General features: G+C 39.6%; 1 protein-coding gene across 1 annotated transcript in view; it reads right to left on the bottom strand.

Annotated features, from left to right (window-relative positions):
• The window catches only part of LOC124613218 (serine--tRNA ligase, chloroplastic/mitochondrial), a 91,367-nt gene that overhangs the window by 42,889 nt on the left and 33,518 nt on the right, over positions 1–14,960 (bottom strand). Inside the window, exon 2 of the mRNA XM_047141891.1 lies at positions 7,475–7,662. Coding sequence (XP_046997847.1) covers positions 7,475–7,662 — 188 coding nt within the window. The remainder of the gene's footprint in view (positions 1–7,474; positions 7,663–14,960) is intronic.

Genomic DNA, 14,960 nt, shown 5'->3' with positions numbered 1-14,960 from the left:
GAGTACTCTGTCTGTTTACATATCTTTGCATTTGAATACGCATGCCTACAATAGTTTTTTTTGTTGCTTCAGTGCAATACACAGTGTAAGGAAAAAACAAAGAGTATTATGACAGACACCAGAAACCAAAAGATTTTAAAACATATGATCAAGTCTTATTGCACAATGAAAGTGTTAGAAGGGCCAGAAGCTGTAAGTTAGAGATGCAGTAGCATGACCCATACACTGTAGAAAGGACAAAGGGCCCAAATGTGGTCATTCGTTTAAAGAGAATCAAAATTTCAACCATGCATGCTGATAGGTTATAGCAGTTCTACTGAAATAGAACTTTTTCTTGAATTTCGGATGAGGAAATGATGTGTCTTAATTCTAAAACTTTATGGGTGAAATTAGTAAAATGTTGTTTGGAACATTAGATGAACAGGATGCCTCCTATTTCAAATCAGCTACCCTTGCATGTAATGAGGAAATGATGTTAAAAACATGGAAAAGCTCCATAGGTACATGAATGAATATACTAATAGCACTGATCAAAAGATACAGCACCTAGCTCTGATCTCAACTGTTAATAAACAGTTGATACAGTTCGTATCAATTTACAATGAGTTAGAACGGGAATATGAGATGCTAATTACTGCCATAGTAACTGCTCAGAAAGGAATACTGGAACTTCATATAATTAATCCAATGCAAATAGCTAGGTACCTGCATTTAATTCAGGATGATATTAAAGACAAGAAGTTCACAATTGCTCTCACAGAACAGACCGGTTACCAGTTATTATGCATAATTGATGTTGATGCATTTATGTCTGGCCATATACGGGGTTATGTAGTGAATGTACCATTAGTAGGAAAAAAAAAATCTGTACAAAATATTACCCCTAACTTTTGAAGTTGATGGTAGTCAAGGTTTATTTATGTACATAGAGCCAGGAAAAGATTATTTGTCATTTGATGAATCCAAGCTGCACTAGATAAAAATGAGCAACGAAGATCTGTTGCGTTAAGAGATAGATCGCGTTCACAAAATTTGTAAATGAAAGTTTTTTTCAGTGTCCACATATGATCACAAAACATGTGGAACAAGGATGCTGCAATCCATAAGGCAAATTCGCAAAGACTGTATCAAGAAGTTTGTGAACTTAAACAATAGTATTTGGACTCCACCGAGTCAGAACCAATGGTCATTTGTTGCTCCAAAGGAAGAAGGCTTGACAATTCTGTGTAAGGACAACAAGCCAACAGATGTAATGGTCAAATGTACAGGGAGACTAACATTTTATGAAAAATGTACATGGTATGGAACTCCAGTGCTCATACAGTCCAAACAGACAATAAGAATTAATGTGGCCAGTGAAGACATAGTGCCAGTTTTAAATATGGAGACTGACTGCTGTATTACAAATAAGGAAAAGAGGAACATTTCTGAGTTACTGAAATAGAAGAAGAGATATCTTTCCAAGAGCAGCATAGTTTCTCAAAAATACTTTAGTATCATTACTCGTTCTGGTCTTACCTAGGAGTTGTAATATTTACCATGATGTTTATATGTTGTTTGTGTAGATGCTGCAAATTCTTTAGAGATTCCCTTAAGTACTTGTGGAAAGGCAGGGGTGATGACTGTTGTGGCAGAGTGTGAAGGGTCAGAAATGACATGCATTCATAGTAGACAGGTCAAGCAGAGGAAATAGTGAAGAGCACGATGAAGGCTCTGTTACATTTAAATGCAATGAGGAAAGAGCTGTGTTGCCTATGGCATCACAACGCAGAGATCAAAGATGATGCAGGTCACTGCGAAACTCCCCTTAGTAGATAAGAAGTTACTGTTGTGAATCATATAAATGAAATGTACACAAGAATTTTGTAAGACTGTGTGTTTTCTTTCAGATTTATTATTGTAACGATGATACGTAATTTGCAGTATTGATATGTTTATGTATAAGTGATGTGAAGAAAAATAAACAAATAAATAAATATAGATGTGTATATATAATGTACAAACAAAAGTGAGAGAAAAATATTTTATATTGTTGTGTATTTGTATCTGTAATGTAAAAAAGGGCGAAAAGTTAATTACCCAATGATTTAAATTTATATCCTATCTAATGTATGTCTTCATGAAAAATGAACCAATGTTTTATGATGATGCTTCTACATTTATGTATCTATTTGTGTATAAGTGCAGTTAAAAATGAAATTGTGTTTTATGCTGATATTCACATGTGTGAAAAAGTGAAGTGAAATACGAGCTTTACAAAGTGCTAATCGTGAAGAGAACTTTAGTCATTAACCACGAATGGCTATAATGTTGTTCCTAGAGCTAATAAGTTTTATCTACAATAGAAGCCAGATTACAAATTTGTCACCACATAATTGTCAACAAATTTTTCCTGTGGGGTGAGATGTCATATACTGATGACATAATGACTTTTACGTCGTTACGTTTATAGCTACTCGGAGCCGACACGGGTACTCCAAGGTAGGAAATCAGAGACACAATGCAGAGAGCAGGCAAAAGTGGTAGCATTTAGGTTACCAGAGATAAATAGTAACACTAGAGCTGTGCAAATTGCAGACACTCTGGACAGCTGTTCCAGAGGAGAAGTTTCACTTCAGAAAATTAAATGGTAACTCCATCCACCACCTAGACACTGCTGTAAGGCTTCGCTGTAGAAGACGGACACGAAAAGGCACATCTTAGCAGAGGCAGCAATCTTAACACTTGCTCTTGAGAACTTCAATGTCAGTGGGTTTACACAGGTTAGAGTGACACTACACCACACCACACCCACAGAAGGACGGAGGGCAGGCCAAGTGATGTGTAACACTGTTGTTGCTGACCATAATAGGAGTGTTAGTGATGTTTAGCTTTCAGCTGAACAATGTTGATACCAAACTTGGAGTTTGTTAATGTAAAATCCAGAATCATCCATAACTACCGAGTAGGAATAGGGGACAAATCTAAATGTGGTTGGCGAGAGGCGCCCTGGAGGTGCTGAATGATTAGCCAGATTGGCCAAATCTTGTTAAGTGCTGGAGGTTTGTCGCGTCAACTACAGAAGGGAGAAATGGTGCACTGCCATGATTACTTAAAAACCCATGTTTTTGTATTCACAGGAGTCCTCAGTCAGAACACTGTGGCAGCATCTCCAGGTCGCTTGTGGTCAACTTCGATAAGTTCTGACATGTCTGTTTTCCTCATTGGAAGTGCTGCTCTCAAGTTTGTACTTACTGTGCTGCTAGTGTTTGCTACTTCTGTTAGCATCTGCCCCTGTGGCTACAGACACTGACTTCTGTTGGTAAACAGTTGCCACCTTTATTTTTTCTAATGTTCAGAATTAGTCTTCAGTGTAGGAAGTATTTAGTCTGATCACAAATAAATATTGTTAATCAGATCCCTGAATTCCATGAGTCTTCTGCTGCAAGCATCCTGTCAAGTCCCAAAATCCGCATCTCTCATAGATGCCCTGTGACAGGCGCTGATCCAAGTCATCAACCTGCCTTCACGGGAAATTTGTCTTTCTGCATTTGCTCCTCACTCCTTGGAAACAGCAGACTGACCACAAACCCCTGATTTCCCTCTGTCCTGTGTCAGGACATGACAACATGTCATTAGACCAAGAAGCTACAAAAAAGTGTATGCCCCACCTGATAGCACCGAAGATTGAGTCTAAAACCCAATTTTCAGATTTCAAGGCAACTTAACCTGTTCTAGCTTTCATAACTCGGCCTTTCCAAAAACTGGATGTGGAAGATATTTCAAGTGAAATGAGTACTGTTTTCTCTTGTAGTGGGACTGAATTTGAAGAGGAAATAATTCAACTTCAAAATAGCATTTCCCTTGACATCAGAATATCATGATCATAACTTTTGGAAATTAGTGAGTGTAAAGAAAACTATCTTAATATTAATTTTTGAGAACATTTTAAAACTGAATTAAAAACTGCCTTGACCATAATAAAATATTTATTGGCAACGGTAACTGGTTATAGTCAAAATGTTACCATTTTCAGACCATATTATCCTAACACTGTAAAAGTGGCATCATATGTTTTATCGTTTTCTGGATCAGTTTTATCCATGTGAAGCAGCATTTTCAATGCCAAACGGAGTGAAATCTAAGTGTACAAATAAACTGATTGATCCTCATCTTCCGGTCCGAGTAAGGCTGGCTCGGACAAATCATTTGCCAGATTATAATAAACTCGCTAATGATATGCAAAGCCAAGTACCTCATTAAACTTTATTTGACATTTATCATGGTGTGTATTTTAATTTTCTTTTCACATGTGTAATATCTCGAAAACTGAGTAGTAGATTTACAACTTTTTATGGAGAGAAAATTACTGTTTACATATTTTGTGTAATTAAAACAGTATATTTTGGCTACAGTGTTGTTTTGTGATCTCTAAATGAACTAAATTGCATGTAGTACATCTCAGACCAAAAAGAGATGGAGCATCCCTGCCCTAAAATTCTAGTTTTCTTTTTTTTTTTCCCTTCTGTTGGCTAATCACAAACAAAGACCCACCAGAGGGAATAGTTGCAGGTTGTAACACCTGGGATCCTAACCTATGTTACTATATAGAGGGTTTCAAAAAGTCACTCCCACTCCTTGTGGCCTCTGCTTGTTAACTGCCAAGTACTGCGGTCCAGTGTCATTGGTGAGGATTCATACCAAGACAAGACAAATCAATCCTACTATGTAGTTTATATCTAAAAACAAAGATGATGTGACTTACCAAATGAAAGTGCTGGCAGGTCGACAGACACACAAACAAACACAAACATACACACAAAATTCAAGCTTTCGCAACAAACTGTTGCCTCATCAAGAAAGAGGGTAGGAGAGGGAAAGACGAAAGGAAGTGGGTTTTAAGGGAGAGGGTAAGGACCCACATCCTTTCGTCTTTCCCTCTCCTTCCCTCTTTCTTGATGAGGCAACAGTTTGTTGCGAAAGCTTGAATTTTGTGTGTATGTTTGTGTTTGTTTGTGTGTCTATCGACCTGCCGGCACTTTCATTTGGTAAGTCACATCATCTTTGTTTTTAATATAATAGAGGGAAACATTCCACGTGGGAAAAATTATATATAAAAACAAAGATGAGGTGACTTACTGAACGAAAGCGCTGGCAGGTCGATAGACACACAAACAAACGCAAACATACACACAAAATTCAAGCTTTCGCAACAAACTGTTGCCTCATCAGGAAAGAGGGAAGGAGAGGGAAAGACGAAAGGAAGTGGGTTTTAAGGGAGAGGGTAAGGAGTCATTCCAATCCCAGGAGCGGAAAGACTTACCTTATGGGGAAAAAAGGACAGGTATACACTCGCACACACACACATATCCATCCACACATACAGACACAAGCAGACTTAAATATGTCTGCTTGTGTCTGTATGTGTGGATGGATATGTGTGTGTGTGCGCGAGTGTATACCTGTCCTTTTTTCCCCCTAAGGTAAGTCTTTCCGCTCCCGGAATTGGAATGACTCCTTACCCTCTCCCTTAAAACCCACTTCCTTTCGTCTTTCCCTCTCCTTCCCTCTTTCCTGATGAGGCAACAGTTTGTTGCGAAAGCTTGAATTTTGTGTGTATGTTTGTGTTTGTTTGTGTGTCTATCGACCTGCCAGCACTTTCGTTCGGTAAGTCACCTCATCTTTGTTTTTATATACCATCTTTGTTTTTAGATATATTTTTCCTACGTGGAATGTTTCCCTCTATTATAACCACTATGTAGTTTATTACAGAATTTCACTGACCAATAAATATGAAATGGCTATTCATTCAGATTCATGACAGTGCTGAATACTTGAAGGAGGGAAAGGGGAGGGGGGGGGGGGGGAGGGAGGAGGGAGAGAGAGAGAGAGAGAGAGAGAGAGAGAGAGAGAGAGAGAGAGAGAGACTATTGACCAACTTCAAAGTTCTTGTCCACTTCAATCTGTCAGCGGCAAAGATGACTAAATTACACGTAACCCACTATAAGCTTTTCCTCCAATTCGTTCAACACTCAACATTTCCCATGTACGCAAATGCACTTAGGTTATTTGTACAACATTCTGTAATCATCTGATTGCAAATTCATCATATACTAAATAAAACTGATTTTTTAAAGTTTTTTATATCATTATAACCCTTGGAGTACACAAACAAATGCAATTAACAGACAAATACTCTCCGACACCTTATTTAGTCACAGCATTATTAAATATTATATTAAACAATGTAAACTCCAGGTAGGTATATAAAAAATGTAGGAAAAGATAGATTGCTACTTACTGTAAAGAGGACACATTAAGTCGCAGACAGGCATAATTAAAAGACACTTGCAGAAAGCTTTCGGCCACAAGCGTCATCAGCAAAAGAGAAATACACACTATTCATACACGTAAGCAAGCACACATACATACATACATACATACATACAAACACACATGACTCACATGTATGTATGATGTGTGCTCGGTTGCGTGTATGAATAGTGTGTGTTTCTCTTTTGCTGATGAAGGCTGTGGCCAAAAGCTTTGTGCAAGTGTCTTTTAATTACACCCGTCTGCAATTTGCTGTGTCCTCTTTATGGTAAGTAGCTATATATTTTTCCTACATTGTATATATTACTGATTTTATGGCATGTCCATGTGGCATGGTATAAATGATTTGTGAATATAGGCTTTCCCGGCATGTACACTGCTGCTGAAATCATCTTGGTCATCCTTGTGGCTGCGCTGAAAATCCTTGCAACATTTCAATGAGTGTCACTCTCAACATCATCTGGCGAAGTGAAACTCACTGTAACATCATGGAATTTCAACATAGCCATTTGGATGGAGGCCCAGGAACATTTCATCAGCTGAAATAAATGAAATTAAGTTTTTCAGACATGTTTCACCTCAATTTGTTTAAATGACATCTGTGGTAGTTTGTTGTTCTAGATGTGTACTTGCTGTTCTGCTGGTGAAGCTAATCTTCTGCTGACACTGTGGTGGAATGGTGTGTCTCCAGTTTTTTACAGTGGTAACAAGAATGCACAGCATTGTAGACATGAATAGCTACAGACTAGTATATTTGCTAGCATAAAACATGACTTCTGGTTTATCTCGCAATGCAACTTAAAAGAGTTCTGTCACTAAAATAATATCATTACATATTAGAACATTCCACACAACTGGAGTAGTCAATGCAATTTATTTTTAAATGCGGATGATGTAATAAGGAGTAACTAAATGTTTAGGCAATAGTTTGACAATTAAAATGTCATAATACCATACATTAGCTGTCTACTCCAATATTAAACATGGAAGTGGACTCATCACATTATCATAATGATGGGTGAATTATTTTAAATAGTCAGAAGTCATGTTGTATGGAGTAACAACTAGAGTCAAATCATAGTGTTCTTCCACTACCGATAAACATGACAATTTCAGACAGAATGAGTACATATTCCACATGTGGAGAATGTAAATAAATTACCTATAAATTCCCCTTTCTTCTGCAATGCTTGATGTTTCAGCTCTATAGCACCTGCTCACCGCTGCAAGCTTCTCAGGTAATGCAGTCTCTTCAAATACTGCATTTGCCAGGTAGCCAGCAAGGGCCATCTCTGATGTTCCAGATAAACACAGATCTTCACCATGTAGCTGTGCATCCAATGAGAATACCTGCCCACAAAGTTCCAACTATTTTTTTAAAAATATCAGCAACCAAATTCTCTACTACATATGGACTGATACATACTGGAGTATTAATCAGTCTGGTTACATGACTGTTATCACACTTAAGTTCTATTTACACTGATTGTACCTATGCTAAATTGACATGTAGTTATTCTAGAATGTGGCTCAGAAATACTGTGAAGGAGTTGCCTATGTGCAACATTATGTTACTTTTAACAAATAAGATATGAGTTAAATATATAAACACAAAAACCACCTCATATTTTAAACACAACTGGAGAATTTTATTATTTCTAACAGTGAACATATAAGTAACATGATTCTAAAAGTTCAGAATTGAAATAACACTGGTAGAGGATAAGATGTTACTGCCAAAATTCACAGGTTTGGTTCTATGGTGGAAAGTAAGGAATAATTGGAGGAAATAGGCTGTGCACGAAATTTTTGTGAATAACAAGGAAACTATATGGTAAAGGCAATGAAGAAAGACCATTTTAAGTATCAATAAGGTAAGGTAAGATAAATTCAGCTACATAAGATATCAAACTACACTAGTTGTCTGAGGCAAATATAACAAGCTTAAGTTTCTGAAAATGGATGTTCTATGTAGAGAACTGCATGAACATAAAATGACAATAGCAGGAAACAAAGAAGCAACCAGAACAAGTTTGAAATGAAGAGGTAGTGGACAGACAAGTTGAGCTAAGAAATATCTAGAAAACTTTTACCAAGGCTGAAGGCACAGAGGTTTAATATACAGGGCTACTATAAATGATTCATTCATTTTCAGAGCACTATATTTTCCAAAGCATTACATGTACAAATACTCGTCAAGTTTGCGTCTTGCACTCTACAAATGTCCTATGAATGACACTCTTGTCTCATAACATACATCCAAGTGGTAGTCAGGTCCGTACCATACCTTACGTAGCAACAACCTGTCAACAGTCAACAGCAGTGTTGAAGTGCTTTCTGAGCTGTTCCAGCATTCTTGGCAGTGGGGATACATAAACATTCATTAATGTACCACCAAAGGAAAAACGTCGTGCTGCATTAGGTCAGGCAACCGAGTGGGGGTGAGGGGGTGGGGGGCAAGTCAACAGAGTCGCGTCGTCTTCACCATTACACCCAAACCAGTGATGTAGAAGTTCATCATTTAGGTACTGATGGACATCAATGCTACAACAATGGTGGTGTCCCATCTTGTTGGAAGATGAAATTATCAGAATCAGAAGTCAGTTGTATGAACAACCACAAATACAGCATACCAGGGTAAGAGATATCTGTCACAGTCTTCTCACGGAAGAAAAATGGTACACACAGCTTCATCTGTAATGTAGAACAGAAAATATTAACCTTTGGCAAATCTCATTCATGTGCCACAATGTATTGAGAATATTCAATGCTCCACACTCTCACATTATGGTGATTCACATTTCCATACTAATTAAAGATTGCTTCATTACTGAAACTCAGACTGGAAGCGAAATGTTCATCCTCAAGTGCTTCCTGCATTGTAATGCTAAACTGAAGACATCGGCCATAATCTCCTGGTTTTCTTTGCTGCAGAAGCAGCAGTATGGTTTCAAATGTAAGCACTTTCACATTACCTACCACACAGTTTTTTGCAGCATTCCAATTTTGTGGCTTGTGTCGACCATTTACTTTTATTTTTATTTTTGGACTGCATATGAAACATTCCTTCATCTTCTCCACATCTGTATCTGGAACACTCGGTACTTTTCTGTTTACAGAGACAACCTGTGAACCTAAATTGTTGATATCAATATGCAATGCTTGGTTTACAAAATATCATGCATATTCCAACACACAAGAAATCTTTTCTTGCTTTGTTGCCACTCCATCACTGCACTCTTAACACCAACTGGAGGACACAATGCAAACATTGTGAGTTTATGGTTCTTTTCATGTATCAATCGTCTTTGTACGTGTAATACTTTGAAAAACACATAACTCTGAAAGAGAATTAATCATTTACAGTAGCCGTATATTACATCCACTAACACTAATATGTTGACTGAGGTGACAGAAGTAGCAGAGCATGGAAGCTGTAGTGGAATGGAGGCAGGGTGAGGGAGGAGAAGGCACATTACTGGAATATGCAGTGGGCATTAGCGAGAACAATGGGAATGTGAGGAATGGTGAGATCACTGGCATTTTGTGTGGGGAAAAAAGGGAAGGAATGGCATCAAATGCAAGACATCACTGGATAAGAGAAAGTGAGGAAATGCCTGGGCCACCAACAGAGTCTAAAATGATTAATTATGCAGTCTGGGGAAGAATGGGAAAGAACAGTAGAAACCTAACAGAAGAGATGTACAAGAGAAAGCAATAAGAATTGAAGAAAAAAGAGGAAAGGAAATTAAAAGGAGATATTAATTGGGGATAAGACTTTCTGGTTTATTGTTGGACAGGAAAATGGCAGATGGAACCTACCAAGAGATGCTATGCCAATAATAAGGAAAAGTTTTAATGACCCTGCAGCTGCATGTTGGGCTATGTACAGATTGTAGGGCAATTGGTTCCACAGATGTTGTAACGGAAATGGAGATAGAGATGACAGAAGTTCAGAATTATGTGTAAGTACAGGGGGTGGATGAAAACATGGAAACACCAAAAACACAACACATTACCATGTCTAAAATGGAGTAGGTAGGAAACCCCAGGAAATCCGACAGTATTCAAAACAGCTTCCAGTTGTCTTGGAATGAATAAACATGTAGTCTGCATGGTTTTCAAGGGAATCTTATACCATTCCTCCTGCAAAATAGTGGCAACTTCAGGTAATGGCGATGGACATGGATAGTGATCAAGCAACCTTCTCTCCAAAGTAGATCACACAGGCTCAATAATATTGAGACCTGGTGACTGTGATGGCCAGGAGCGATGCAAAAATTCATACTCATTCACACAAAACCAATCCTGGATGATGTGAGCTGTGTGAACAAGGACCCTGTCATCTTGAAACACAGGATCACCAATGGGAAGAAAACCTTGTACCACAGGATGGACCTGATCAGCCAAAATGGCTGCACAATCCTTGGCAGTAATGTAACTTTGCAGATTAACCACAGAGCCTATGGAACACCACAATATGGCGGGCTAAATCATCACTGAACCAGCCCCACACTTCCCTCTTGAGACATAATTGTGGCCAACATGTGGCAACAGTGTGAAACAAGACTTATCTGACCAAATGACATTCTACCATTGCTCCACAGTCCAGGTTTCATGGCTATGGCAGTATGTGTTCCTGTTATGGGGATCTGCATCACTGATAGGTGGTTTTAGGCTTCCAGCTCACCTGGCAATTCCGCATTTATGAAGCTCCCTTCATGTTGTTTTGGTGCCGACACACTTCATAAGTGTGACATTCAGTTTTGCAGTGACTTTTGCAGTTGTCATCCTCTTATTTTTCATCACAATCCTCTTCAGTGACATTCTTCACAACCACTCAACATATGCTTTCATCTGCAATGTGACTTAGTGGTTTGTGTTTTTCCACTTTCACAGTATGTGGTGTAAATCTTTGATATGGTGCTTCTTGAAACATCAAATGATGTTGGCTATCTTTGTTATGGAAGCACTTACCATATGTGCACCAACAATTTCCTCAGTTTCAAATTCACTTAGCTCTGACATAACACACTCACAACTACACAGAATATTTGCCAAGTATAGAGAATATTGCATCGGTGCCATTCATTGTCAAATGCAACAGCGCAACGTAGATGCTGGGCATATAACATTTTTTGTTACATTTATCTGATATGTGTTGAGAAAAAGTGAAGAGGCCAGTGACAACCAATGTATTAAAGCGATATCATATATTTATTTGCACCCACCCAAACTAAGCACAGAGCTGAATAGCATGATCAATCAACCAAATGTTACATGCATACTTTACACAATCATCCATGGCAAGGTTGAATAATCTGATTTTTTCTTTTTTTCAATTTGTGCATAATTACAGCATGATAGTCAACATCTGGAAGGACTAATGATTCACTATGCCCTCCACAGAAAAATCTATCTTGCATGGTGAGGCTTCCCACTGGTTTTTGATACAGTAACAGGATACCACTGAAGAGTATGAGAGGAAGTGATGTGATAGAAGGACCAACTGTAACTTCTTACGTTCAAAGTGGAACCCATATGAAGTGCCAATCTCAATACTGTACAAATGTCTGTTGCATGAGCAGACTGAAATGACATTTCAGTCACTGGCATTTGGATGCAACTGGAATTCGTTAGCACGGAACTGACAGTTATTGTTAGTCACTGGTTAATGCTGTTTTCGTGCCACAGTGTTTTTACAATGACCTAATTGATATCCTGGTGGATGCTACACTCTATCAATGCACAAGAAACATTGTGTTCCAAAGTTTTTGATACCTTAGGTAATATAGTGATTAGCCTGTAATTACTTTTGGGTTTTAATTTCAGCAATACCTTTAATTACTTATAAATTACATACTAAATAAAATGAATTCTCATTATGACTAGTACTGTTCTTACTGAAATAGATTCCAAAGAAAACAGCTCTGTCATTGAAGTGTATAATGATGATGTTTAGGATAAAATTTAGTGGGTCTCAATTTTGTAGTAATTAAACCGTCAATCCTCCTTTGGTATCCAAAGGTATAGGTACAAAGCCTTTGCTTTTGCCCCTCTCTTTGTTTAACAGTAATAAAACTATCATATGTTTTTGTACTACATACATGAATGGGCAACTAGCTTACTACAGGTTCAATCGACAAAATATGGAAACTAAGATCATTACACAAAAGTTGAAATGGCTACTTAATTAATATATAGTTAATGGTGTTGTGACTTGCCGATCATTCAAAGCGCCGCGGCGCAATTACGCGCGTCCTCTACATGCGGCGCTGTCTGCCAGCCATGCAGCAGCTGCGCCACCTAAGCGGCCAGCCGAGCAGCGGCCGCCAGACTGGGACTCAGTGCTCATTCGAATGCTAACGTGTATGCATGTCTTGCTTGTCAACTTACTCTGTGACTTATATGTGTTGTGTCGTTCTGAAATATATGTGTTAAACTTGACGTTATAACAATTGGCGACAAGGTAGTGGATTTTTCCTTTTCACCGTTGACCCACAGGGTTCCATGGCTACTGTCGAGCAACTATTGCAAAATCTCCTCGAACACAAACGCTTCTAACAGCGGTGATTCACGATTTCGTTGTGGCGTCAAATGCGGGGCGTTTCTCGTCATTGGCTATACCTCCTTTTCCTCCTTACGACGAGATGGTGGAAGACTGGTCTGATTATGAAAAATGTCTTCGGCAGCACTTCTTGGCATTTCATGTCACGGACGAACAACCATGTAAGTCTCTGTTCCTTTCCTGGATTTCACCTCAAATGTATCGGTTGTTGTCGCAATTGGCTCCTTTGAAGGATCCTGCGTCTTTGTCCTTTGCTGAAACGTGCTCACTTCTGTCTGTCTATTTTCAAAAGCAAACGCATGTGGTAGCCTCTCGTGTTGCCTTTTATCATTGTCAAAAACAGCCACATCAATCCTATCGCGCTTGCGCTGCTGAACTTCACGGCCTCAGTTGAAAGTGTCAATTTGTAACCGACGTTCACAAAGAATCCTATGCCGATTCAATGGTACGGGAAGCTATTATCCGGTCAGCGCCCGACAAAGAAGTTCGGCAACGTGCCCTTCAGCTGGCGAATCTGACTCTAGATGAAGTTCTCTCCATTGCGCAGTCTTTTGAAATTTCTCGCGCCACTGGGGCGCAAATATAGGCGTGGGGTAATGTCAGGGAAATACAACCTCTGTGCGCTGTTGAGGACGCATGCGGCGCGTCCCCGCCGGCCGACGTGGCCGCAGTGCGCTCCCACGCGCAGCCTCGGCCTAGCCGTAAACAACCCGCTAAGAAACTGCAGCAAAACCCCCGGCAACTTTCTTCATGTCCGCGGTGTTTTACGAAACATTCACGCGAGGATTGTCCCCAACATTGGGCTGTGTGTCACAATTGCAAAAAGAAAGGTCATGTGTCTTCCGTTTGCAAATCCGACCGCATACATGATGATCATCAACATGATGCTGATTCTGATTCTGTATTGTCTGTCAATTGCACTTCTTCTCTTTCAGGGAAGTTATTTCTCACTGTCCAAATCCTTGGTCGAGATGTTCGCATGCAAGTGGATACCGGTTCTGCTGCCACTATAATTAATTCTCAGATGTATCTTCAGTTGGGTTCTCCACTCCTGTCACCTGTCACTCGGCAATTACAGACGTACAATAAACAGAAGATTTCTCTCTTGGGACAGTTTAATGCTGAGGTATCTTACAAATCCGTCGTTCACACTGTTCCCATATTTGTGGTCAACCAGAGCAATGCAGAAAATCTTTTTGGTTTCGATGCCTTTCGCGTTTTTGGGTTCTCCATAGATGACTCTGTCAATATTGTCTCTGATGCTATTCCTTATGCTCAACTGGATTCCTTGTCGACGACATTTTCGTCCCTTCTTTCTCCTAGGTTAGGCCGTGCAAACGACTTTGAAGCTCATATCATGCTCAAACCCACTGCTCGGCCTAAGTTTTTTCAGGCTCGGCCCATTCCTGTGGCCCTTCGTGATCGGGTAAAACGGGAGTTGGTTCGTCTCACTACTTCAGGGGTCTTGCTTCCTGTCACTTCCAGTGAGTGGTCCTGTCCTGTCGTCGTCGTTGCTAAGCCAAATGGTGATATTCATCTCTGTGGCGATTTCAAAGCCACTGTAAATGCTCAATGCCTCATCAACACTTACCCTATGCCCCGTCCTGAAGAACTGTTCACTAAACTTGCTGGAGGCCAGTATTTTTCTAAAATTGACCTGTCAGAAGCTTATCATCAACTTCCTCTTGACGCTGCTTCCCGGCAGTTTCTGGTCCTTAACACGCCTTTCGGCCTCTATCAATACCAATGCTTGCCATTTGGGGTTGCTAGCACCCCTGCTCTGTTTCAGCGATTCTTGGAACAATTATTGCTCCCTGTCCCTGGGTGTATCAATTACATGGACGACATTGTTGCCACTGGCTCCGCCACTGAAGACCATCTTCAAAATCTCTGCACACTTTTTCATGTCTTACAGACTGCCGGTCTTAAGTGTAATCTTCAGAAATCACAATTTTTTCAGGCATCTATCATGTACTTGGGGTTTCAACTCTCTCGGGATGGTATTCGTCCGCTTCAGTAAACTGTCGCTGCGATCGATGCCCTTCCTCGCCCTACATCTGTTAAGGAACTGCAGGCCTTC

Source organism: Schistocerca americana, chromosome 4 (genome assembly GCF_021461395.2).
Source record: "Schistocerca americana isolate TAMUIC-IGC-003095 chromosome 4, iqSchAmer2.1, whole genome shotgun sequence".
In the NCBI taxonomy this organism is placed as follows: domain Eukaryota; kingdom Metazoa; phylum Arthropoda; class Insecta; order Orthoptera; family Acrididae; genus Schistocerca; species Schistocerca americana.
This window is presented reverse-complemented; position numbering and strand designations above follow the sequence as displayed.